Below are 26,349 nucleotides of genomic sequence, written 5' to 3' on the forward strand. Positions count from 1 at the left end.
AAAAAGAAAAACACTTCCTAATGTCATCAAGAGACATATATGATTTAAAGAACTCATACTATCATAACTTTGTTAAAAGAGTATATAAACAACAAAACAAACAAACAAACAAATTCCCACAGTCCTGTGCTGGAGAGAAGGCCCAGCAGTTAAGAGCATCAGCTCCTCTCCCAGAGGACCAGGGTTCAGTTCTCACACCCACATGGCAGCTCAAATCATGCTCTCTTCTGGTCCTCAAACACTGCACACAGGCAAAACACGCATGTACATAACATAAATATGCCTTAAAATAATAAACCAGTGCTATTCAACACACACGGGGGGTCATTTTCTCAGCATGGCCCCAAAGACCCTAAGACAGGCACCTAAACATCTCTAATTATTGCTGCTTATTCACAATAGACAGGAAATGGTCAGCTTACATATCCATCAACACATGAATGAATAAAATAATGTTTGTTCAATGAAATTTTATTCAACTATAAAGAAAAATGAAATCATAAAATCTGCAGGGAAATGGATGAACTGGAAGTTACTGTGTTAGGCATGGTAACCTAGACTCAGAAAACAAATGCCATGTATTTTCTCTCCTAGGGAATCCTAGATTTTCATTTTTATGCATGTGTGAGTATGGGTAGAGATCATAAAACAAGAAAGAGAACCATGAGAAGGGGAAGAGGGTAACAGAATACCCTCAACAGAAAAGCCAAGAGTGGGTACCGGGGGGAGGGGGGTGGACAAGAGGCCAGGAGGCAAATGCAGGCAGAGTAGCCCCAAAAACAAGGCATGAAAATCCACAGTGACCATTACATTATATGCTAATTAAAAAAAGAATTTCAGGGATCTGAGGGGAGAGGAAGGATGGAAATAAGGGGTACACGTGATCATATTTCATTATATATATATATATATATATATATATATATATATACACACACACACACACACACACACATATATATATATATATATATGCATGAAATTCTCAAAGAACAAGATTTGAAAAAGTGACCCATTTCCAAATGGTCAGACCTAAATATATACACATATGAGCAACACTAAATGTACTCAGACAGGTGTGTGTGTGTGTGTGTGTGTGTGTCTGTTATAAAATAGAGAAAAAAAGGCATAAATTTGAGAAGTAGGAGGACGGCAAGGAATGAGAGGGAAAAGGAGGGGCGGATGATATAAACACAATATTCATATATGAAATTTTCAAATAAATAAAATGTTTAAAAAAGATACTAAATTAGAAGATAGAATCTCTGACCTATCTTCTTAAAAAGGTGTCAAATGATTTGCTAATAGACGCAGTATGTACATTTATATCGACATAATACTATAGCTACACACAATTTTTGCCAAAGAAACCTAAATAAAGCTTATGGCGAGACAAATACTTAATTCATTCCTAATTCTGGCAATCATCTCACAGTTCTAATCAGATGATTTTCCTGAAGATTTTATACTTCACTTTTCATCATGAACGTCTCCCTTCTTCACATCACAGAACTCCTCGTATATACATATTTTAAGAGTTGTTGAGAATGTGTGCATTCACCAGCAGCTTAAATATATGTTTTTAAGACTTTTATTTACTCAGGGCAGCTCACCATAAAAGTGGCTTCTGGATCTTTAGATGGGAACAACATTGAAAGGGAAGACAGAGAAGACATTAAAAAGGGGGAGTGGTTTCCACAACAAAGCCCCAGAGAGACGTAGACGCAACTAATATATGCTTAACGAGACGCATGTTTTAATATGGGACCCGATATAAGTAATTAATTCCATGTGAAGTATTTGGCTAAGTTGTTAAAAGTCCTCAATCACCATTTTAGTCAAAGGGTGCAGTTTGTCACTTGGGCCACGCGATGGAGCCATTAGCCAGCTGGAATGCGAGATAAAGACAAAAGCAGCCTAACTGAAATTTTTCAAGCTATTTTTTTAAAAACAAAATTTCATGCAAGTTATTTTTTGAATGTATATATTCCCCATACCACTTTGTAAAAGTGGGTCTAGAAAAAAGTTTTGAATAGAAAAAAAAGTATATTCTAGCAATTGAATAATGAAACCTGCCACATAATTCTGGAGCTATTTCCACGTACCAGACGCTATTCAACTGTGACTTCCAAGAGTACTCATCGCAGTTCTGTAACTGGGACAGTAACTCACACTTAGCGACTTGCTGGCCTGAGCAGCTCTATGGAAGTTAGATGAGGAAAACAGCAACTATGATCTAAAATACCTGAGACGCTGGGCTCTTGGTAAACATGAAACAACCGAGTGGCTTTAACCAAGCAATTTTTCCTGATTCCTGCAGTTTTCCCACAATCGTTATTGTTGATATTGACCTTACTGTCCTAACATAAAGCAGTTATGAAACCCTGAAAGGTAAAGAGAGTTAGCAGCTCATTTCCAGGAAACACTTCTGGACTCATTTAAAAATAGACGCAACATAGATTGCCCATCATCCATAATTAGTTTCCATTTCAGTACAAAGATCCCACATTTCCCCTGTAGGAAAATCAAGATTAGGATTCAGTTGCTGAATCTCATATTAAAGCCACAGGGCAAACAGCAGGTCTTTCTCCCTTTGCCAAAATGCAGTTAGTATTTAAGTTTATGAACTTCATACAAAACTGAAGAAATCCGGGAGATAAATTTTTAAAAAGAAAGAAGAAATCTTGGAGGAAAATGACTGACAGCAAACTATTACTGCCGTATTACCCATTCTCTCCGTGTTTCTGTTTTCCTTCTTTGTTCACTATGTTTGTTGCTGCTGCTGCTGCTTAGGTAATTAAATACTCTCATCCTGCCTGGGTGTGTGTGGAAGGTGATCATTCCTTCAAATCAGTGTAAAGAAAAAGGAAAAACTGTCGACCTTGTTTTTTGGCACAATGCTGCCATCTGCTGGAAAAACTGAAACATTTTCATTAGACCCAAACACTGAGGAGTCAAGTATCACATTCCAGAGAACTACATTACCACCTTCCAATTATTTACTAAAAAAAGAAACTAGACTTTCAGTTCTGGTTGTTTTACTTTTTCAGATTTTTTGTAACTGCTTCTATTAATGGTAACCCATTAAATAATCCATGCCAATAGGCTGAGGGGAAACCTTCTAAGTCAATGCATCTTTACTATACCCACAACAGTGGATGCTTTGAATAATTAGATAATGATTCTAAATGGAAACTGTACGGCTAAGTATCCACACAGAAGTTTGATGATGTAATAAAACTCAATTTAGCAGGTCTGAAGGGCAGGTCCAGACCCGATCCACAATAGAAGGTGGCTACACCATGGACAGGCACTCTTATTTCTGGTAAGAATATTTATTTCTCCGAGGCTAATCTGATTCACTTATTGAGTTATATCTTAATTACGTGTCCTAATAATCTTCGAGCTACTTCATATGTATGTGGTTTGTTCTGTTTGGACTTTTGGAATTCTGGGCCAAAAGATAATTCATTTAATACTGTTTTTGAAGTACCCACTCTATACCCAGGCAGAGACACGGACAGGAAGCTCAGTTAAGTATGGAGAAACAAAATGATTATCCCAAGTCTAAAATGAGATATTAAATAATCAGCACTCAATGAAAGAATGCTGGGTGTTGGTGGTGCACGCCTTTAATCCCAGCACTTGGGAGGCAGAGGCAGGCGGATCTCTGTGAGTCCATGGCCATACTGGTCTACAGAGTTCCAGGACAGGCTCTAAAGTAATATAGAGAAACCCTGTCTAGAAAAACAAAACAAAAGAAAGGTAACTGCGGTTAATTAAAGCTCATGAAAGTAACAGAGAAAGGCTGGAGGTTATGAATGAAATGGAAGAAAATGTATTTCTAATTTGTGTTACAAAATGAGTGCCTAAAATTCAAATTAATAAAACAGTTTATTATTAATAAAACATGTTTACCTCATTATTTCCCCAAATCCTATTCATACATACATATATATCTTATATCTATGCTAGAAAATAGATCAAAGTTCCATCGATAGGTCTGAAACTTGACACTTAGATCAGTACCCTGTAACAACCGCACGGGAACTCCTATAGCTCGAGCTCCATAGGGTCCTATGCCCTCTTCTGCCTTCTGTACACCTATATAGTGGTGGCACGCCCACACACACACACACACACACACACACACACACACGCACACGCACACGCACGCACACACGCACGCACGCACACACGCACGCGCGCACACACACACGCACGCACGCACACACGCACACACACGCGCGCGCACACACACGCACGCACGCACGCATGCACACACACGCACGCACACGCACGCACACACACGCGCACGCACGCACACACGCACACACACACGCACACGCACGCACGCACGCGCACACACGCTCACACACGCACACACACACGCGCGCGCGCGCGCATGCACACACACAACGCACGCACGCACGTGCACGCACGCGCACACACGCACACACACGCACACACACACGCACGCACACGCACGCACACACACACGCACGCACGCATGCACGCGCACACACACACACACACACACTTAAAGGTAAGTAATCCTAGCACTGGAAAACCAAAGGCAGGTCTTTGAGGTCATCATGGCCAGGCTGGTCTGCAGTGATTTCCAGGTCAGCCAGAACTACACAGGGAGGTTGGTTCAAAGAAAACAGGAACAAAAAAAGTGCCCTTCATAATACCAAACACAATAAACTTCTAAACAGATAAAACACAACATATGAACACTCGCTACATTGAGAACTACAAGTGACAAAAGAAAAAGAACCTTGGAATCCAAATTTAACTCAAGTGGATTGTGACATTAAGCCTCATTCTCTTAAGGAGACATTATCTGATTTATTTCTCTGGAGTTCCAAAAATGTCTTGTGATGTCAGATATTTTTTAACTACATATTACAGAACAAGTTGGAGTAACTGAGCTCATATGGAAATTAAGTGATTTTAAAAAGGCTTAAAAATCAGCCATGCCTCTGGGGAAATGAAAACGAATGTTCATGCAAAACCCATATGTGAGTGTCTATGGTAATTCTATCCATACGCACCAAAACCTGGAAGCAGCTCAAATGGCCTTCAGTGGGTAAATGTACAAACCACAGCGTATCCTTGGCAAGGAGTATTAGTCAGCAATTATTAAAAAAACAGAAACAAAAACTCAGTAAGACATACAATGACTGTCAAGAATCAAAAAGTTACATATGTTATGACTCTCTCTGTATTATATTCTCAAAGACAAACCGATCATTGACATAATAACTCAGTTGCCAAGGTTATGAACTGAAAGGTCAGTTGCTAAGGGCTAGCATGTGGGAGACACTGAAGGTAGACTGTTCCATATCCCACTTGTGAAGAGGTTAGATGAACCTCTGACATTTCAAAATGTGAAATGTGGGTCACTTTATAGCCTTTGAACTTGATAAGTTTGTGCTGTGCGTGAGTGCTGTGTGTGTTCCGTGTACCTGAGTGTGCCAGCACAGATGCCTGTGACGGTCAGAGCTGGATGGCAGTAGTTTTCCTCATACTCTCCACCTTATTGCCTGGAGACGCCGTCTCTGAGTCGGAAACGCCTACTGGCTGGGCTGCCTGAACATCCGCCACCCATTCCTCAGAGCTGCCTGTCTGTCCCTGAAATGCTGGGGTTGACATGTATACACCACTATGCCTGGCTCACACCAAGTCATGCCTGGCTTACACACCGCCATGCCTAGCTTTTTATGTAGGTGCTGGGGATTCAAACTCGGACCCTCAAGTCTGCTGAACAAGTGTTCTAAAACAGTAGGCAATTTCCTTAGTCCTTGAAAACAAAAATCAAAACAATGTATTAGCAGCAAAATGAACAGTAAAGAAAAAACTGAGCTATGACTAAAATGAAAACAACTGAATCTCCACTAAAGGCATGTACCACCAGTCACTTTGTTTCTTATAAAGTGAACACATCTACTGGTTGTTTCCATTCTCCTTGTAGATCTTTTAAAAAGACAACTGAAAGCATTATATCTATACCCTTATCTATATGGATGTTATTAATTAACGTGACAGCCTTAAACTGGTAATAACCCAATGATTTGTGAACAGGTGAATGGATAATCAAACTACATTACATTCCACACATTGGAACATTAGCATAGGGTTAAAATTTTTGTACACAGGAAGGTGAATTTCAAAATAATTATACTAACTGAAGAACCCAGAAAGAAATCTGAAGAGTTGTTTACGTTTTCACTTATAAGTGTGTAGAACAATCAATCCATCGTGACAGAAATCAGATCAGTGGTTATTTGGGTACACAATGCAGGGGCAGCACATTTAAATGCTCAATGGGTTAAAAAAAAAAAGTCTAAGGTTGTAAGTTATAAAAAAGGACTAGGTAGGGTCTGGAGATAACAAAAGACCCAGGGTCAAATCCCACTTTCCAAACACAACCATCCTGGACTCCAGTTCCAGGAAACGTCCCTTCTGACCTCTGTGACATGTAGTGTGTACACATCAATGAATATAGTACGCATAAAATTTTTAAAAAAATTAAGAAACTAAGGAAAACAATTTCATATAAACATTTAACAAAGTAAGTGTGAGAAATAAATGGAACATGGTGTTGAATGGGTCTTCAAGTGTTCCAGTAATGACACTAGTACTGTCTCTTTCCTGTAAGACCACCGAGAATAAGAGACTCAGTCAGAGCTGAGGTTCTAACCCAACTTCTGACTTCTCGCTCGCCTGAGACTCTATACTGGAGCAATAAAGAAAAACAGAAGACATTGTGAAAGTCGCTATGTGACATGATGCCAAAAAACAAAACAACAATGGAACTACTCTTATTTGTTTGTTTTGGTTTATCGAGACAGGATTTCTGTATGGCGCAGGCTGTCCTTGAACTCGGCTTTGTACAGCAGGCTGGCCTCAAACTCAGAGATACGCCTGTCTCACCCTCAGGAGTGCCTGGACTGAAGGCGTGTGCCACCGCTTTGGCTAAAAAACGGAGCACTCTTAACTCCCCAAACTATGTATACACGCCCCCACTTCTTAAAAACATCTTTTGAAAGGCAACGTTTCTGAGATCGACCTACACAGGGTCTTGGGACGCAGGGTGCTGGGAAAGTAAACGGGAACTGTCAATTCGGAAAGATCGGTGTGTCTGGATACTTGCTCGTCGCAGGGATGGCGACAACAGTGCCCCAGCCACAGCGCCACTGGAAGAGGTCAACTCTGATGACAGCCGCGAGCTGAAGACCGCGCTGGGCACTGACGCAAAGCTTTCCCCAGGGCTCCCCAAACCACGCTGGCAGATCTCGGAGGACCCGATGATCCCTGCAGCCCTGGGGCCGCAGGACAGAGGGAGAGGTCAGGACAGCCCGGGGCCCGGCCCCAGATCGCGGCGACAGCCACCCGCCCGGGACGCGCAGCCACCCGCAGCGGCGAGGGCTCCTCGCTCTCACCTCTCCAGTTCTTGTACTTGGCGATGTAGTAGTATTTGTTCCCCAGATGGTCGGTGCCCACGTGCTCCCTCACCTCCCTCGACAGAGAGCTCCACACGGAGCGCAGCAGCCCGCGCCACCAGCCCATGCCGCGCAGCACCGCACGGCGCAGCGCCGCTCAGGGTCTGCAGCTCCAGACGCGCGCCCGCCCGCCGGGACGCCCCGCCCACACGAGGAGGCCCCGCCCACGCGCGGGGTCGCGTCCTCGCACCTCCCAGCAACGCCGCTCCCCGTTGGTCGCGTGGCACCACGGGCTGTCCAATGAAAGGCCCTGTTGTTGTCCGAGTCGTGCAACGGCGGCGCCCGGGCCTCCGGCGGTGAGCGGGAGAGGGATGCTGAGCTTTCTGTCCGCTCGGCAGTCGGGTGTGGAGGACCCTCTGCGGCTGCGGAGAGCGCAGTCCACGCGGAGGTAAAGGCTCGCCTCGTCCTCCCCCGCTAACGCGCCCGGGACCGGAGGTCGGCGGGGGCGGGGAGGCGCGCGCGTGCGCACGCGCAGCGAGCGCGAAGGTGAACCGCGGACGGCGCCCGCCGCCCCAGGAGCGGAGCGGTTAGGGACCTGTCGCTCCAGGACGCCGGGTGGGCAATCGGGGGAGGGGGGGCGTCCGAGGCCGTCTGCGCTCTCACGTCTGGGTGTTCTGTGTTTGGAATGGTAACGTTCCAGAAAACGACTTCGATTGTTGGGGGTTTGGTTTGGTTTCGGGTCGGTTTTTCGAGAGACAGGGTTACGCTGTAGCTTGGAGGCTGCCCTGGAACTCGCTCCGGAGACCAAGCCAGCCTCGTGCTGGGATTAACTAAACGAGTTAACATGCAACCTTTTTTTTTTTTTTCTTCCTTAAACCACATTTTGATTACTTCTAAGCATGATCAGAGTTGTTTGTGTCTTCTGCTGCTGATGTTCTCCCATCAATCAATCCGTGAAGCCTTTTAAGTCATAATAAAAGCTGAAAACTCTTATCTTAGTGATCCCAAACATTGTGCTTATAGTGAAATGGTACTGGCTATGCTGGGATTGAGACCACTGATGTGACATAAGGCTTTTCTGCTTTATGTCCAGCCCTGGAAGAGCCAAGTCACAGACTGTGGGCCACTAACAGAAAGACCCTGAGCAGGGTCCGTGTAGATGATGGACTGAGTTGACAACAAGCATGTTAGCATTTGTAGCCATCACTTTAAATCTGAGACGCTGTGCAGCCTGGTGGTAAACTCATTGAGAAAATGGATTTGGATCAGTTAGAACTGAGACCCAGTTCAGTTGCTGTTTAGCAAACTCCACTGAACTGGACAGTGACGCTCGCCTTTAATCCCAGTGTTCAGGAGGCAGAGGCGCTAGATCTCTGTCTGAGGCCAGCCTGGTCTACATGGAGAGTTCCAGGCCAGCCGGGTTACACGGTGAGACCCTGTCCAAACACAAAGCTAACAGAGCAGCAGCAGAGAACAGCAGTCTGGTCAGTGAAGGGGGTTCTGTGCTTCTCCCAATCAGAGACTCAGGCACCTGCCCACCCACTGGGCAGCACAGCAGCCTGGCCCAGCCCATCCTGGATTGCCCCTGGAAGGGATGGAGAAGATGAACTCACAACTGAACCCTGGAGTTCATACCTTAGGGGAACCTCTCACTGAACCCTGTCCCATTCCGCTGTCAAGGGGCATGGCCTGTCTGCGTGGCTGGCCAATGGCAGTTCAGTTCTGCATGAGTTTAGTAGATAGGCCTCTGGGTGCCCCCAGTCATTGGGAACCATGTTTGACAGACTGGGGGCGTTTTCTGTCGGCATTGCCTGAGACTAGCACTTGTCTTCATTCAGCCCTCAGCATCACCTGGAGAGATGATTGACTGCGTCCGGGGAGGACACTACCCTGCGCTTGCCCAGAGACCCAGCCCTCAAACCCTACCTACCTGCTTCTCCTGCTGCAGTCATTGAGGAGAGCATTAGAGGGGGCAGGGGCTGAGTCCTGCTCACACTGTGAATGACAGCACTGTGTCAGCCCGTCCAGGCCCAAGACACAGTGATTCTGCTGGGGCCTTCCCAGACACCACTCCTGGTACACCAGCATGGTGTCCCCCCAGCACCTTCGCTGGCCCCTGGTGACCAGACGTTCATGTTTCCTCCTCTCCGTGGAGTTTACCACCCCAACCTAATGGGTCATGACCTCTGGCCCTCAGAGGTCAAGTGACTCTCCAGGGGCTAATAGTCCTAAGGGTATCTATCCCCAGAGTGACTCTCTGGGAGCTCAGCATGACAAGGGACAGCTCTTATAGCAGCCTCTCTTCTGCCCAGGACTGGGTCAATAACTCACCTGGTGTGGCTTCTTTTGCAGAATGGGCCTGACCCCGCCCTCCCCAGTAATGGCCTCTCGCTGCTCAGGCCACATGGGCTGCAGTGGGGGGCTCCCTACCACACAACGTATGTGCTCACGTAACACACCACACGTGTAAAGTCAATGAATCTGAGAACGTTTAAAGAAAATGTCCCACAGCCTTTCTGTTCCCCTTCACTGCTTTCATTTGGCTTATATGCACATAATCTAGCCCTCCATTTTAAATGTATCTGCCATGGTTTTGACTCCTTATATATGTAATATGTGCAATATATACATATGTGTGTGTGTATACACTTATATACACTTAACTAGTGGCTGCATAACTTTCTCATTCAGAACGTTACTGCTTCATTTAAAATTTACAAACTTTAGTAACCTTTACTATCTCTCTTATATGTTGTTGCCATATATTAGAATTAGCATTAGCATTAGAATTATTGTTTTTAATCATCAAGCATATTTTAAGGAAAAGAATAGTCTGTTCTGTTTACTCCAGATATTAATTTTTTCTTGTTCTTTTTCTTTCTGAATGTCCTAATTTTCCAATTTTCCACATTATTTCATCACTCTCTGTCTGAGGGTGACTTGTGAAGGCTTTTTTTTTTTTTTTAAAGTACTTCTGTCTTAATTAGGGTTTTTATCTTCATCGTGGCGCGCAGGCAGACTCGGTGCTGGAGAAGGAGCTGAGAGCTCTTCATCCTGATCCACAGGCAGCAGAAGCAGCTGAACACTGAGTGTAGCTTGAGTTTATGGGAGACCTCAAAGCCCACCCCCATAGTGACACACTTCCTCCAGTAAGGCCACACCTACTCCACAATGGCCACACCCCCTAATGGTGCCACTTCCTGTGGGCCAAGCATTCAGACACGAGTCTGTGGGGGCCGTGCCTGTTCAAACCACCATAACATCTGATGGCTGCACAGATTTCAAAGGGGAGATGCTGTCATTCGAATTATTTTTTTTTTCTTTATAGACAGACTGACAGTTTGGTTGCTTTAAAGCTCTGCCTTTAGTTGTCAGCAATTTGGCTGTGATGTGTGTGGATGTAGATTTCTCAGGTTTACTCAACGAAGCATTGCTTCTGGAGTTTGCAGGTTCACAGCAAGCTTTCAGTGCTGTTTCGCTCCCGTGTTTTGCCTGCCCTGTGTTGTTTTTCCCCTCCTTCTGGACTCCGCTTATGCTAAGCTTAGTCCTATCTCACTTGTTATCAGCTAGCTCTGTCTTAATTATTAACCCATTTGTGTTAATCTATGTATGTCCACGTGGTCTTCTTACCCGGAGCTGGCTGCCGCGTACTGCTCTCTCCAGACTCTCCATCTTGGCTCCTCCTTACTACTTCCTCTTCCTCCTTGTCTCCTAGTCCCTCCTATCTTCCTTTCCTATTGGCTAACAGTGCTTTATTCATTAACCAGTATGAGAAACATATACAGAACGATATCCACATCACTTTCCCATTGTGTTGTTAGCTTGTACCACTTCCCGTCTACTACCGAGTCCGTTAGGTTAAATGAGTGTGGACGGTGTAACTTCTCACCCAAGCACTTTGCTATGGCTGCCTTGAAGCGGTCATCACGTAACTCCAACTCCATGTTATTTCAGGCTCCTCTTGACTGTCCTTTCCCATGGCAGTCGTAATTTCCACAGTTCTTCATATGCAGAATAAATCATTTTGAGTTGCATCCTATATAATTTGAATGCTTACTGGACAAGGGGGTCTATGAAGAATGTTGATTTTTGTTTTTGTTTGTTTGTTTCAGCAGTAACTAACCTATCAGGTTAGATGTAGGCTGTGGTTCCTACCTCTCTCTGTAAGTAAGCTGTGGTTTCAAAGCCTTTTAGGTCTTCCCAGGTGCATGCATCATTGGTCAGGCAGTGGCTTAAGTGGTACTTGGTTGAATCTTGAAAGTCTTTTGTGGGGTATTCAGGATTGAATCCGTACATGTTGCACTCAAGGTTGAGCCAGGCCTTGGGTTCGTAAACTGTTTTACAGGGTATCCTTCCTGATCTCCATCTTTGCTGTGATTGCACAACTTTCTGGAACTCCCATCTTGGTCCTCCAGTCAGCAGATTTGTCCTCTGGTTACTGTCATAGCACACATTTCATGTTTGGGCCCAGGGTAGAGTTCAGAAGAATAAAGACAGGTTAAAGAAAACAAGGCACTAACGAGAAAAAGAAAAATAATACACATCCTTTGAACTGCTGCATTTTAGTTTGCATTTCTACAGTCTTAGAGAAAGGAGAATCTTTTAAATTGTGCAATTCAAATGTTTATCCACTGGGTGTCCTCAGTGCATAGTTTATCAGAATTTAACTTTTCTTGAAAGGACTTAAACTCTTTAAATGAAATTTAAAGTAATGCTTCAATGAAATGTTTACATGTAATGGTTTGCGTTTAATATTTGCATGGTAACTTGTTTTAGAAGCTTACATTACAAATCTGAACAGGTAAGAGACTAAAGACTTGCGATGTTTGTGGTACTCCATGTAATCTTAGGGAAATAAGGAATTTGCTTATGTTAAAGTTTTTCTTATTGTTAAGTTTTCTCTTTAATTTTTGAAGGGTCCTGGCACTGGAGTTAAACAAAGACAGAGATGTTGAAAGAATCCACGGCAGTGGAGTTAACACTCTTGATATTGAGCCTGTTGAAGGAAGATAGTAAGTTGTGTCTTCACTTTTCTATCTAAATGAGATACAGTAAAATCTTATCTTTTCAGATATCACTTAAAGTATGCTTTAAAAAAATTGTAAATTGTAGCAATTTGTTAAACTGGCATTCATTTGAAATGAAAACAGAAAATCAAATATGCAAATTGTTGCAAGATTGATCGATTCTCCAAACTACTATGCATAAATATATTCATAGTAAACCAGGAATTTATGTTGATACAGGAGGTTTCTAAGTGCTGGGATGTGTCTTAGGTACTCTTTTAAATATAATTGTTACTTTCAAGAAGTCTAATGGGAAATAAAATATTAAAAGCAGAAATATGTTTGGCAAATTAAGTTTGAAGCAACAGTTTTACTGAGTTTCTTCCTTACCAGCTCTGTGATCTTGTACAATTTACTTACCCATTTAAATTTCCAGTTGCCATAGCTATTTGATGGGAATGGTCATGTAAACTTATTTGTCATAAGAATTTGAGAAAATCTGTATTGAAAACAGTTTCAAGTGCTTGTTTAATTGTTACAGCTCTGCCCACACTGTAGCTAAACGTGCTGCCCTCGTCACAACTTACTGTCACAGCACACTACCGTGTGGGAAGGGTTGTGGGGAGGGTGCAGCTCTCTGGCAGAGTGCATGTACAACAGTCTGGGTTCCGTCTAGAGCAGAAGGGGAGGACAAGAAGGGCGGTAGGAAAGTGAGCCCAGCTCTTCACGTGAGCTGAGACTGGGATTCAGCAGTAGACCCTCACCTAGTGTGTACAAGGTCCTGGACTCAAGCCCTGGCACTACAAGGAAATAAAACAAATCATCTTCATGTGGTTTATGATCAGGCCATGAACTTTTAAAAACCTAAGGTAAATAGTTTCCCTGCTGTGGCCCATTCAGCAGTCACGCTAGAGTTCTGTTCCATAGTAAAGTACTGTCGTTGACTGTAACGTAAGCCGGGATAGGTTTGGCAGATTTCCACTTTCCCCTCTCATCTTTGCCATAATAATGTGTGGTGGACAGGGTTCCCCATTTAGCACATGGTTAAACTTAAAAGATGGGGTGAAATAGTTATTTTTCTTTTCTCTAGCTTTTCAAGGCAAAACGTAATATTTCCTGTTGAAGGACAGTTGTGGGGCATTCATTTATAAAATAGATGCAGATCCAAGGAGCAAAGGACAGCTGGTTTCTTTTGGTCATTGGTGCCTGTGGGGGAAAATACACAAGCGTCCCAGCCAGCTGTTTGGCATGGGGATAATGTAACCTTTGAGGTCCAGTAACAGAGTCAGCTTCACTGGTGGGTAACAGTTGATGTGTGCGTGAATGAAATATGTTTGAGGATAGAAGATGAAGAGTATTTCTTTGGCGCATTGGAAGTCTGAGCTATTCAGTGCAGTCGTTTGCCTTTTAATACCTATTACAAGCTATAGCCATTTATTTCTTCCTTTGCTAAGACATAATATGTTTAATCCCATTTAGTAGCAAGAAGAAATAAAGATGAAAGTATATGTCAAAGTGTTTTCTTTTCCTTAAGAAAAATCAGTGTATGTGTAAGGTGTTCACAATTATATTAAATTTATCATCCACTATGAACACTGTATCAAAAGCACTAAAAACCTCAGTCAAAACCAGAATGCACAGATCTGGTAGACCAGAGTGCAGTTCCATGATTAGGTGCTGTTTTAAGAAGACCATCCATAGACCGCATTTTATCAGGTTCAGCTACAGAGAATACATTGCATAGTACCCTGCGAAGATGGAACTTCGTACATCTTAAAGATTCTTTGAATGTATTCATCTTTACGTTTCCTTTTTGTGTAAAAGCAGTGCCCTTCCTCTTTGCTATGGTCACGAGCAGCAGAGTGCTAACCTCCTAGTTAGATCGCATTCGTGTCAGATACAAATAGAAAGTCACTTAATTTCATTAATGATTAATTTTTCATGTAGTAAATAAACTCAAAGGAAAACTTCTGAGAATTATTTTCATAAAAATATTTCACATTATTGTAAATGCCAGTTAAATTCAATTTTAGACAGTAATCATTTGTTTTACAATGATGTGCATTTACGATACCTGGTAAATAAATAAGAGCACGCCAGGTCTGAGGATGTAGTTCAGTTGGTACGCTAGCATGCGCACAGCCCTGCTATGATGACAAATACCTGTAATCCCAGCTCTCGGGAGATGAGGGCAAGCTGATCAGACCTTCCAGGTCACCAGGCCATGACGTATCCACACAAATCGCAAACCCTCCCTGAGTTTAGTGGAAACAAACCCCGTTAACTCCAAGATGTGTGTGCTGTCAGCATTTACACGTGGAGGAAAGGAGGCTCTCAGAAAGCGATGGGGTGTCTGATCTGCCTGATAACCCCGAAACACCAGTAGGTTATCTGAAAGCTTAGCAGGCTCGTGTGATTATAGCAGTGACCCAGGAGAGCATGGTGTACCCCAGTTACAGGTGAGTTGAAGGCCCACCTGAGACTGGAAGGGGCTCAGTGTGGCCCCTGTAATCACTCCTAGGAGCTAATAGGTCAGAGCTCCCCGACCTGCCCTAACTGAAGAATAGAACCCAGCTTGAGCAGTAGACACAAAGACAACCCAGGTACAACTTTAAGGCATGAACAGAATCAGGAAAGCTCTAGTTAAATAATATAAATTCAAATGAGAAAAATTTCAGAAAAGAGGTTATCAAACCCAGGGAACATTATAAATAAAAGAAAAAATATTTCAGAAACGAAGCAAAGCATAAAGAACATAAGAAAATCAATACAAAGTGTAATTCCTTAGAAACAGAAGCCAAAAAAGTAGCAAAAACTTAAGATCAGTGGTGGAGTGCTTGCCTCATGTAAGGCTATAGGTTCAATCCCAGCACTAACCCCTCCTCCAAAGGAAAGGAATAACATAGTGAAGGTAGTCAGTCAGACAGACAGAATAAAGGCCAGGACAACCAAGGCTGCATACGACAGGAATGCACAGAGAAGACCAATGCAAGCAAGCAGAATAAATACAAAGCTATAATAAAATAAACCCTTTTACTTGGAGTAAAATGGACAGCTAGAGCCTGGTGTGGTCTCACGCCGTTACTCCCAGCACTCAGAAGTCAGAGGCAGGTGGATCGCTGGGTTTCAGGCCAGCTTGGTCTGCAGAGTGAGTTCCAGGACAGCCAGGAAAAAGGCTCTCTCCCCCTGGCACCTCCATCCCCTCTCCCTTCCCTCCCACACTTGAAGAGTGCTTTCTTCCTCGTTCTCTAGACTGGGCATAGACTGTGACTCTCACACACCTTGCTGGCTACTCTCTCTTCTGCCTTCAGGTACCAGTTTAAATAAATACTGTACAACCAAGGAGATAGATACAAGGTCTTTCCTGCTAGACTGACCTTCCAGGTGGTCCGGAGCAAGGTGTGCCCTTGTTGTTCACAGTTCATTAGCATTGTAGGTAGTCGGCACAAATGACTTGATTAAATATGTTTATAAAAGAAAGGAAGCCAGCTCCCATTTACTGTCGTATCCGCTTTGTCATTTAAGTGAAGACCCCCCCTTCATTATTGCTATCCCCCCCCCACTTCATTATTGCTATTCTTACAAATGCTCAAAGATTGAGTAGGTGATATAACTTGCCCAGGAACAGGTAGCTACTGTCAGTAATAGGCTAATTCTGTTTTCATTTAGTACAGATTTAAGAAGACATGTAAAATGATACTGTAATATTTTACTTCCCTAAGTAAATATCTTTGCCATCTAATTTCTACCATCTTTTCTTTCATTGCAATTGTGGAGGTAAATTTCAAATGATCAGAGGTTGAGTTTTTCTGTATTTGGGCTTTGTAGATATTAAGGAATTGCAGTTTATTGAAGTCTATTAGAATGAACTGTGCTTGCCTTTGGGGTAAATATAGGTCAGTGTTTGCAGATATGAAATCACCATCAGTAGGTGGACTCCTTACAGTGATTAACATGACTTTTTTGTTGTCAGCATGTTATCGGGTGGTTCAGATGGTGTGATTGTACTCTATGACCTTGAGAACTCCAGCAGACAACCCTATTACACATGTAAAGCAGTGTGTTCCGTTGGCAGGTGTGTATTTGAAAGTGTAACTCATGAATATGTAGTTCAATATTGTTTGCATCAAATGCAAAACATGAAAACAAATTTTTCTATTAACAGTGATCGCCCTTGATGTTTTTGTTTTTTGTTTTTTTTTTTTAAAAAACAATTACAAGTCAAAAGATTCTTTTGTCATGCGATTTCTCTAGTTTTTGTATCAGCTTTCAAATAAATGTCTTTTTTGTTCTGTACCTACAGAGCATACTTCAGTAGCTATGGTTTTTAATACCACTTAGTATAAGGTTCATTTATGAATCTTTTAGCTAATACAAATGTAAACTAAATTTTCAACTCATGTTAATGGGGAATATATTAAAAACAGTATGTAATAAATGTGCAGGCAGTCCTCTCGACATACATGCACACAAACACACAAAAATACACACATGCATCCCTCTTTCTTACCTATTTACTCACTCAAAACTGCTCAGCTTGAACCAGGCAGTGGTGGTGCACCTTTAATCCCAGCACTCAGGAGGCAGAGACAGACAGATCTCTGAGATCTTTGAGTTCTTGGCAAGCCTGGTACACAGAGCTAGATCCAGGACAGCCAGGGCTACACAGAGAAACAAAACATGCTCAACTTAAAATATACCTGTTTGTCCTGATATCCCTGGCTATTTGGTTGTGTGTGTGTGTGTGTGTGTGTGTGTGTGTGTGTGTGTGTGTGTGTGCGCGCGTGTGTGTGTGTGCGCGCGCGCTTGCGTGAGAGAGAGAGAGAGAGAGTTATTTAAAGATCTTTTGCCTTACAGACTAGCTGCCAAGTGGTACTGTCACAGGGAGAAGCTCACAGAGCTCAGAAGTCACCCTGCTGTAGGTGTTCCCAAGCCACTGGGGAGGCCCCTAGGTGAGGGTGTCCCTGAGGTTTATAATTGTGTGTTTACAGTGCTGGTTCATTTTTGAAATGGAATGTTTGAAAATTTCTCTGAGCTTTGGCTTGTTTTGTTTTAGAGGTAATTTTCTTGCTCCATGGTTGTTCCCTGGTTTCTGTGATAACTAAATATTTTTAAAGCATGTTAAAAGCTGTAAAGCCTGCTGTGTAAATGGAAAGGAATACAGCTGAAGAAAAAGTTCAGGGTCAGGTAAGTGGCTCAGTGGGGACAGATTTGTCACTACCCCTGATAGCCTTAGTTCTATCCCTGATACCCACATAGTAGGAGAGAACTGGCCGCTGACGCCAGGTCCATTCAGCAAACTGCAGTAGTAGGTGAGCTGTTGCAGAGCCTGTGAACTCCCTAGCATGGGCGTTTGACCAAGGTTACAGTGCCAGCACAAGCTGCTTTCTGTGCAGTAGATCTCAGGTCCAGTCCTGACACTGTTCTCAGCTTGCCTGGCAAGCTGGTACTGTAGGATGCAGGTCCATTTCTGGGTGGGACCAGTGATGAGGGTTTGCTCTCCCAGTGGCCTGCGGGCTACCTCCCTGCACTGTGAAAGTTAACCAGCTGAGAGGAGGGTTGAGGTCAGTTCTGGCTTGATTTCTCCATGTCCTACAACCAAGGTGCAGTGTGTCTTCAGCAATAATACCTTACCATCTAGTTAATGATGGACAAGCAAGATTGGTAACAATAGCCTAGAGCCTCCCTGAGAGGTAGCACAATATGGGATCTGCTTTATAAGAGACTTGAGCCATTTACACACTTTCCCTGAACCTTAATCAAAAGAAAAAAACAAATTCTAAAGTGCTTCTGCCTCCTGAGTGCTAGGATTAAAGCCGCACCTGGCTTTAAAGTCTTAAGGTTATCTGAGATAAAAATTTAACACATTAAGTTTATTAAATAGTGAAACAGATACTTACACATTTGACATATATGTATATATGCTATATAATGTTACTCTATGAACTGTGATTTGATGGGTTTTTTTTGATGTGTAATATAAGTAAATGTTTAGTGTGTCTTTATTATATTATGACTTTTATTCCTAAATTCAAACTCCAAAAGTATGACTTTGCATTTCAAAATGGGTATTTTACAGTATCATTTAAAAAATAATTTCAGAAAATTATAGTATTGTGGGTAAGCTTTTCATTATAGTTATTTATTATAATATTGTGGCTTAGACCACTTTGTAATATTTATCATTAGTATACTTAATTTGCTTGTTCTTGAGCATTGAAAAGATTCTACTACCAAAATTCTTACTAAATGTACATGAGAATAACAGCATATGTAAGAGAACGATACAACATGTGTCTTGTTTTAAGATTTAAATTTAAAATGTAAATGGGCTTTTGTTTGTATTTCTGCAGTAAGGACTGGTTTTATTTAAAACTCATTGGGAAGTCTGTATTGAAATCAAGGTTCTTAGCATATTAAGTTGACTCTGCTTACTTTAAGTAGAAACTTATTAGGATGGTTGTATCTTATGAAATGGTGGAGTGAGAGAATCAGATTTACCAAATGAAAGAAAGAGGCTAAATCAGGGAACACACAAGGTCACATACAGACGTAATTCTGTTTGAACTTTGGTCATGTGACCAACATAAGCCAACTCTACAGCCCCAACCAATGCTTACTGTCCTGGGGATTTCCGTTCAGACCTGGAGATTGAGAGTTCCAAACAGATCAATAAAATGCAGCTCACAGCTTTGTTGCCAAGGAAGAGGAGAAGACAATGCCTCGAGTCCCTCAATTTCTATAGCAGAAGGTAGATACTTCATCTCAACAAATCAGAGGTTCCTGTCACTCGGAGGAGTTTGAATTCTTAGAAGACAAAAAAAGGCACCTGGATACTGCCATCCATACATTTGGCTGTGCCTCCCTCATAGCCTTTAAGAACACAGTTCTGACATAACCTAGTAATGTGTCTACAGTGTCAGAATTATGCAAACTCTTGGCTCAAATATATAGTTAACACATATAAAATGATGGAAAAAGCAGGAAAGTTAGTTAATATACATACACATACACAAACATTGGTAGTCATACAAACTCTATGTTATATTTGCCTCTATTTGGTGCTACAGATGCTCAGAGCCCTTTGTCTAGTATTGAGACTTAGACCTTCACAAGATATATGTAATTGCATGATGAGTTCCATGAAACCAGCACATCCTATTGACACCCACCAATTGCAGTCTCTTGTCCCAGAGTGAGTTTCTTGGTAAACAGTATTGTGTGGATTTCCACAGTAGTGTGTGGAGCTTTCCACAATTCTGATGATGAGAGCTGAGAAAATAACAGCCAAAAGGTGTGTTTCTTCCGGTAGGAAGCCACCGTCACCTGCACGGTGAAAGATGTCCACTGCAGTTGGCCAACACGCCACCCCCAACTGCATACAATACAGGAGTGAGTGACACATGGTATCCCGCATCATGAGCCCTAGGAGAGGGCAGGCCTCCCAACATCTCACTGTGGGAACTTAATCTGGAGGTGCCTAGACATTCTCTCTCCCCTTCTGAACAGCTAGGACAGGGATGTATGATGTCAGTGTATCGTACCTCTGCCTGCTACTTTTTCATAATAATACCTTTGAAACTCACCCAAGTCAGCAGTCTCCATGTTTCGATTGCTGTTTTGTAGAAGCCACCCTGATGTCCACAAATACAGCGTGGAGACTGTTCAGTGGTACCCTCATGACACAGGCATGTTCACATCCAGCTCATTCGATAAAACTCTAAAAGTGTGGGATACAAACACATTGCAGGTAAGTACATTACAACCTTTCCAAATTGCTACGTAGGTCAATGGAAAATTGAACCCTCAACCATATCGGTGTGGTTTCTTGCTAAGGTGTTCTGTGTGTCAAATATGGAAGCAGTATGGTTATGGAGAACTGGGCTTATATTCTGGTTAGCACTGTGACCGTGGGCAAATGCAATGCACCCTGCATCTCCGTTCCCTCACCTGTAAATAAGGGCCAGGGTGGCACCTTCTAGAATGGTTTTGAGGGTTAAATGAGCCAACATACATAAAATACCCAGCACAAAGTCTAGCATGAATCAGCATTCAAAACCTTAGCAAATGTCCTATATTTGAAAACTTCGAGCTAAGGAGTAGAATTAGACTTTTCCCCTCTTAATCTAAAAAGTTGCAGGAAAAGAAAGTTTTTATAATATAGCTTAGTAAAAATAGGTAGTAGAGATGAGAGTTATGATCATTAGTGAAATTTAATTTATAGTGCTCTTCTTCCTCAGCTTTATATGTGCCTGCCTGTAAATTTGATGTTACAAACGCTTCACTCCTACGTTTTTATGTACAGTGGTAGACTGAGAAGGCATGCATTGGAGAGCTTTTAAGACATAGAGCAGCAGCTGGTCATGTGGTGTATGTCTATATTCCAGCATTTGGGGGCTAAGGTAGGAAAGGCATGGATTTAAAGCCAGCGTGGTCTATCTTAGCATAGCAAGATCTAGTCTCAGAGCAGCAACAACAAAAAACACACAAGGCTGGATCGATCCCAAGTTCTAGAGTGGGATTTGGGTAGTTTATTATGTTTGAGGTTTACAGGAAATCTATCTGGAGATAATCGGGAACTGATCTCTTTGTATCTGATGTGGGAGTGAGGTGTACATTGAAAATCGAGATTGTGAATCAGTAACATTCAATTGAAGACAAGCTTGCATGGAACAAACCCCGAGGGAGGCCAAGGTTAATAGGACAGAAGAAGTGGCAGCAGACGCCGTAAAAATCGTGAAAAGGAGTAGCCAGGGAGTAAGGGGACGCCCATACGTCTCGACACTGGGAGCCAGTGCAAAAGACTGGGTGAATGGCTGTGTTAAGCAAGCAGACATACCAAATAGGGCAACCAGGCTGTCGGGATAGGGACCCAGGTTCAATCTCAGCACCCTACTGTCTGTAGCCTCGGTTCCAGGGGTTTGACACCTTTACACAGACATGAATGCAAGCAAAACACCAATGCACATGAAATTAAATAAATTACTGTTTTAAAAAAGATACGTTAAGTGATTAAAGATTGCTAAAATTGGTTGATTTGAAGAGGAGGAAAGAACATTGAAGGGTGGCAGAGTGAAATCTTTATTTATTTTGTCCTGGGGGGTATTAAGATGGAGGTGACTTCTAGTGCTGCTGGGAATGAGATGCTAGAGATGAACATAACTAACTTGGAGACTGAGATTGCCAGTGTTGAGGGGTCAGAGAGATTAGTGTGTGCAGCAGCGGGAAGGACTTTTTCACAGAGGAAATGAAGAGGAAGCTTAAGCCAAAGTGCAGGCTGCGTGCGAGACTGGCGATTCTGATTCAGTGACTTTTATTTTCTCTGAACTAGAAGGTCTAATCGCCTATTGTGATTGAGTAGGGATGTTTGTGGACAGTGGAGAAAATTGGAAATGCTACAGGATATTGCAACTAGTTTAGTGAAACATGCACTGTAGGCCGGCACTTGTTACTGAAGCCTGGTTGCAGTGCATTCAGCTAGGAAAAAGTGGGTAGGAAAGAATGCTGCGGACTCTGGGGCTTGCTCAAAAGGAGAGTAGTTGGTGAGGAAAGCCGAAAGGATAGGTGCTGTGGTTACAGACAATTGCAATTTATCCTTTCAGAAAGAGGGGTGTGATTAGCACCCTGGAAACTGAGGCCGCCTGGTACTGAGAGACAGATTGCTAGCTAGCCGGATTGCCGATGGAGATGCTAGCCTGATGGACAGGGGTGGTGAGGTAGTAGAGATGCTAGCCTGTTAGAGAGGGGTGGGGAGCCAGAGACTGTCTTTCCTCGATGTCTGGGATTTGTTACGCTTCAGTTGATAAATTGGTAACAGTCGATTAAAAATGTTTAAAATGTGGGAAAGAAAATTTGTTGCTTTGGTTTTACACAACTTTAATGTCTCTTGATTAACAGGCTGCTGATGTGTTTACTTTTGAAGAAACGATTTATAGTCATCACATGTCCCCAGCAGCCACCAAGCACTGTCTGGTAGCAGGTGCGTGCGACACCCCTTTTGCCTTTTAGCATTGGAAAACTCCCGTTTTAAGGTTAGTTATATGTGACTGAAAAACTTTAACCCAGGAAAGATTACTTTAAACACTACAAATGAGTTAAAGCCAGCACTTGAGATTATCTAGTGTTCAGACTGAGAGTATCAGTCCTCTCTCCCTTTCTTTTTACCTTTGCTTTGCTTCCTTCGGAGGGCTTGTATCTGTCCCCTAAGGAGTTCTTTTAAGTCACAGAACTTTAAGGTATTTTATGTGAACAAAATATGGCAACGTGGAATGGTGAGGTGGCTGAATACGTAGGGCCGTCCACTGCCACACCTAATACCTAGAATTTGATCCCTGGAACCCACTTGGTTGGACAGAGCTGACCACAGCAGGTTGTGCTCTAACCTTGACACACCCTGACCTATCACACACACTCAAATGTAATTTTTTAAATTTATAACTTTTTCAGTTCGACACAATAAAAGGAAAACTTTCTCTTTAACATTGTAATTGAAAGCAAATAGGCATTTATTTGACTCTTGTAACATCACAAAATGAATGTGTAAAAAAGAAATGTTACCATACTATCAGGTGTCCGATCCCCAGGACTCCATTATTCCTAGGTAGTGCATGAGTCTCCTCACAGCTGGACATCAGTCAGCTGCTCTGTCTATAAGAGCTGACCTACACATCTTCAGATCTGCTCATCTCAGTCAGTTGCTGTGAACCTTTTCCAACAACCGGAGGGATAGCAATAGCATTAGCATGGGAAAACTAAGCAGTTGAAATTGAACGGCTTCATGTGATAAAGAACTATACACACACTTAAGGTTCTGCTAGAGAGTTCCTTGTGGTATTTTGCTGTGAAGTCTCCCTATAGCCTGTGCAGATCTGTAGCTTTTGTAATAAGAATAGACAGGAACACACAGCCTTTGCGGATGTGTAGCTGTTATAATGAGAATAGGCTGGACCACACAGTTCTGCATGAATAAAGCACAAACACAGGAACATTTCTGTAGTGATAAACATTCAAGGTGATTTAGTTGTTTGTAAATCTAGTATGACATACATTTTATATTTCACTCACTGTATCTGTGTAGATACAATGAAAATATTGTAATTCTTAATGGTAATTTGCTGGGATCTTTTCTTATCATTTATAATAAATACTATATATGATCTTTTTATTTATTTTTTTTTTTTCTTTAACAGTTGGTACTAGAGGACCCAAGGTACAACTTTGTGACTTAAAGTCTGGATCCTGTTCTCACATTCTCCAGGGTATTTATTTTTAAATTTGGAACAGCTACTCCTTTGAGTAAACTATTCAGTAAAAAGAAACATTACTAACAGTGTGTTCATTGTAAGTGCCATGACTGATGCATTTTGTGCTAGTTGTTAAGTCAACCGAGAGATAAAAGTCCTTCTGTGCATTATTCTTGTCAAACTGGACTATTGAGACATTTGTACGAACAGTGAATGTAAGGGAAACTCAGAGGAGAGGGGAAATAGAAAACCCAGCTCAGGGCCTTCAGCTGTTTCTACTTTTAAAACAGCAAACGGGTAACGAAGCTCACATCTTTAGATGTGCCTTATGTCTACTGTTTGATTATATCACTAATGAGGAAGCTTCGTTCTTTAAAATCTTCTCAGTACAGATACTTTAGAAAAAGTCTTGAAGCAATACTTTGAGGAAAACTATATTAATATAAATGATTTTATTCATTTTTAGCCATCACCTAATTCTAAACAACGAAATGTTGGGATGTAATTCAGAAATATACATTTTTTTTTTATCAATCACTGAGAAGCATAATAATACCATAAAAACTTGAAGGAAGGGTTAGCCTTTCTTAATGTTTTATTATTTTATGAGTTTGAGTGTTTTCCCTGCATGAATGTATGTGCACCACATGTGTACCTGGTGCCCTTGGAGGTCAGAAGAGCTGAAACTTAAGTTACAATTTGAGCTGTCTTGTGACGCTGAGATCAATCCCAGCCCTCTGCAAAAGCAGCAAGGCTCTTGACCACTCACATTATTATTAATAACTGCTGTGGTTACAAAGATAGGCAGATGAAAATGTCTGATTTGAATAGCTCCATTAGGTAAAACTACTCTATGAACTTATCTGTGTTTTCTAGAAACAAACCTGTTAAAATGCCTTTTCAATCAAGATTTTTTTAAACTTTTTAAGAAATTATGAAATATTTTATTTCTTTAAAATGATTATGTTTAATTGCCATGCATTCTGTTATAGAGATAGATGCATCAGTTATGGGGACTGATGGATACAAACCAGTAGTTGTATTTTTCCCAAAGCAGAAGCCAATCCTTTTTTATTAAAAGGTCCTGGGTTAAGAACTTTCCACCAATCTCATATTTGTATTTAAACACAGACACTGCCATTGTAAGATCCTATCCCTTCAGCTGCTGTATTCTGTTTGTGCTGGCTGTATTCTGAGTCGGGCAAAATTATTAGCGCCTTATAAGACTTATACACTTGTATTTGCAGGTCACAGACAGGAAATACTAGCAGTTTCCTGGTCACCACGCTATGACTATATATTGGCAACAGCCAGGTAAAGTGCAGTATATTTGGTTTTACTGTTAATAAGAGGCATTTCCAAAGATAGCATTTTTATAAGATACATATTTTGTTGTATGTAGTTGAGTACAGTTTATATCGGCAAAGAAAATACCCTTTGCATCTTTTGTGTGTGTTGTGTGCAAGTGCACATGTATGTGTGTGTTGTGTGCAAGTGCACATGTATGTGTGTGTAAGCCAGGAGATAACAATGAGTGTGTCATTCACCTTCCTCTGTATTTATTTCCATGGCCCTGGACTGAGCCTCAGGCTCATCAGGTCAGATAGGTGAGCTGGCTTATTTCCATATCCCAGCTCTGGGATTACAGAAGTGCACAGCTGCATGTGGCTTTTCAGAGACCTACACTCATGTCCTCACCCTGGTGCTGCAGGCCTTACCTGTTGTCCATCTGCTCAGTACCCTCCTTTTGCATGAACAAAGAAAGCAGGAGATCCTCTGTACTGCATAAATCGTCTAGCACTGTTAGTAAAACTTGGTATTTCCTACATGGAAGTATACTACTACTCACTTAAGAGTGGCATTTTTGAGTTTCTTTAGCCTAGAATGTTGCTCTGATATAAAGCACCCATCTATGAGTTAGTTTGTTAGTATGTAATGGCTACTACCTGTTCCAACTATTGTACTAGAGACACAGGTTGATCATGATGTCAGAAAGACCCATGCCTACAGAACATCCTGGAATGTCTCAGTAGCAATAGACCTTCAGGCACTGGTACTGGAAGAGGCCCAGCAGAGTGGAGGGTGGAGACTGTTTGTTGGAGGGATAAATAATAGTAAAAAGTAGACCATCAGTAACTTGTACAGGAAGAGAGTAGGCGTGCTTGCCCTCTGAGTTTGAACGGTGTGAGGGTGGGGTGCTTATTGAAGGGTGAGACAGTAAAGATGCTGGAATGAGGAGAGATAGGCTGTGGGAGGGGTGGCTACAAGGATATAGGACTGCTGACAGCTGTGCTCCATTGAAGAAATAGACTACAGCTATCCCAAGGTACAGAAATCTAAACATCACATGACATGTACAGCGATTTATTTATTTATTTTGGTATCTAAAGGAAAGTACCTCAACATATGGAAGTTGTGGAAGCCCTGCTAAAACAAAGAAAATCACACACACACACACACACACACACACACACACACACACATTCTAAGAGGTAGGAAGGATCAATGACCTGAGGAGGTAAAGTATATGATTTTTGATATCTGGACTGTAGCTGTCAAAAGACATCTAGGACTGTCAAGATGACTTAATAGTGAAGACACTTGCTGCCAAGCCTGCCAGCCAGAGTTCATTCCCCAGAACCGGTGTGGTGG

General features: G+C 42.2%; 2 protein-coding genes across 2 annotated transcripts in view; one reads left to right on the forward strand and one right to left on the reverse strand.

Moving 5' to 3' along the window:
- Ndufaf2 (NADH:ubiquinone oxidoreductase complex assembly factor 2) overlaps positions 1-7,575 on the reverse strand; it is a 98,011-nt gene extending 90,436 nt beyond the window's left edge. Inside the window, exon 1 of the mRNA XM_051182934.1 lies at positions 7,449-7,575. Within this exon, the coding sequence (XP_051038891.1) occupies positions 7,449-7,575 (127 nt within the window). The remainder of the gene's footprint in view (positions 1-7,448) is intronic.
- A 225-nt stretch (positions 7,576-7,800) lies between these two features.
- Ercc8 (ERCC excision repair 8, CSA ubiquitin ligase complex subunit) overlaps positions 7,801-26,349 on the forward strand; it is a 30,693-nt gene continuing 12,144 nt past the window's right edge. The window contains exons 1-7 of the mRNA XM_051182903.1: positions 7,801-7,896; positions 12,365-12,460; positions 16,428-16,529; positions 20,081-20,204; positions 22,352-22,433; positions 23,644-23,712; positions 24,945-25,011. Coding sequence (XP_051038860.1) covers positions 7,820-7,896; positions 12,365-12,460; positions 16,428-16,529; positions 20,081-20,204; positions 22,352-22,433; positions 23,644-23,712; positions 24,945-25,011 — 617 coding nt within the window. The 5' untranslated portion in view covers positions 7,801-7,819. The remainder of the gene's footprint in view (positions 7,897-12,364; positions 12,461-16,427; positions 16,530-20,080; positions 20,205-22,351; positions 22,434-23,643; positions 23,713-24,944; positions 25,012-26,349) is intronic.

The sequence above is a fragment of the Phodopus roborovskii genome, unplaced genomic scaffold (assembly GCF_943737965.1).
Source record: "Phodopus roborovskii unplaced genomic scaffold, PHOROB, whole genome shotgun sequence".
NCBI classification, from domain to species: Eukaryota; Metazoa; Chordata; class Mammalia; order Rodentia; family Cricetidae; genus Phodopus; species Phodopus roborovskii.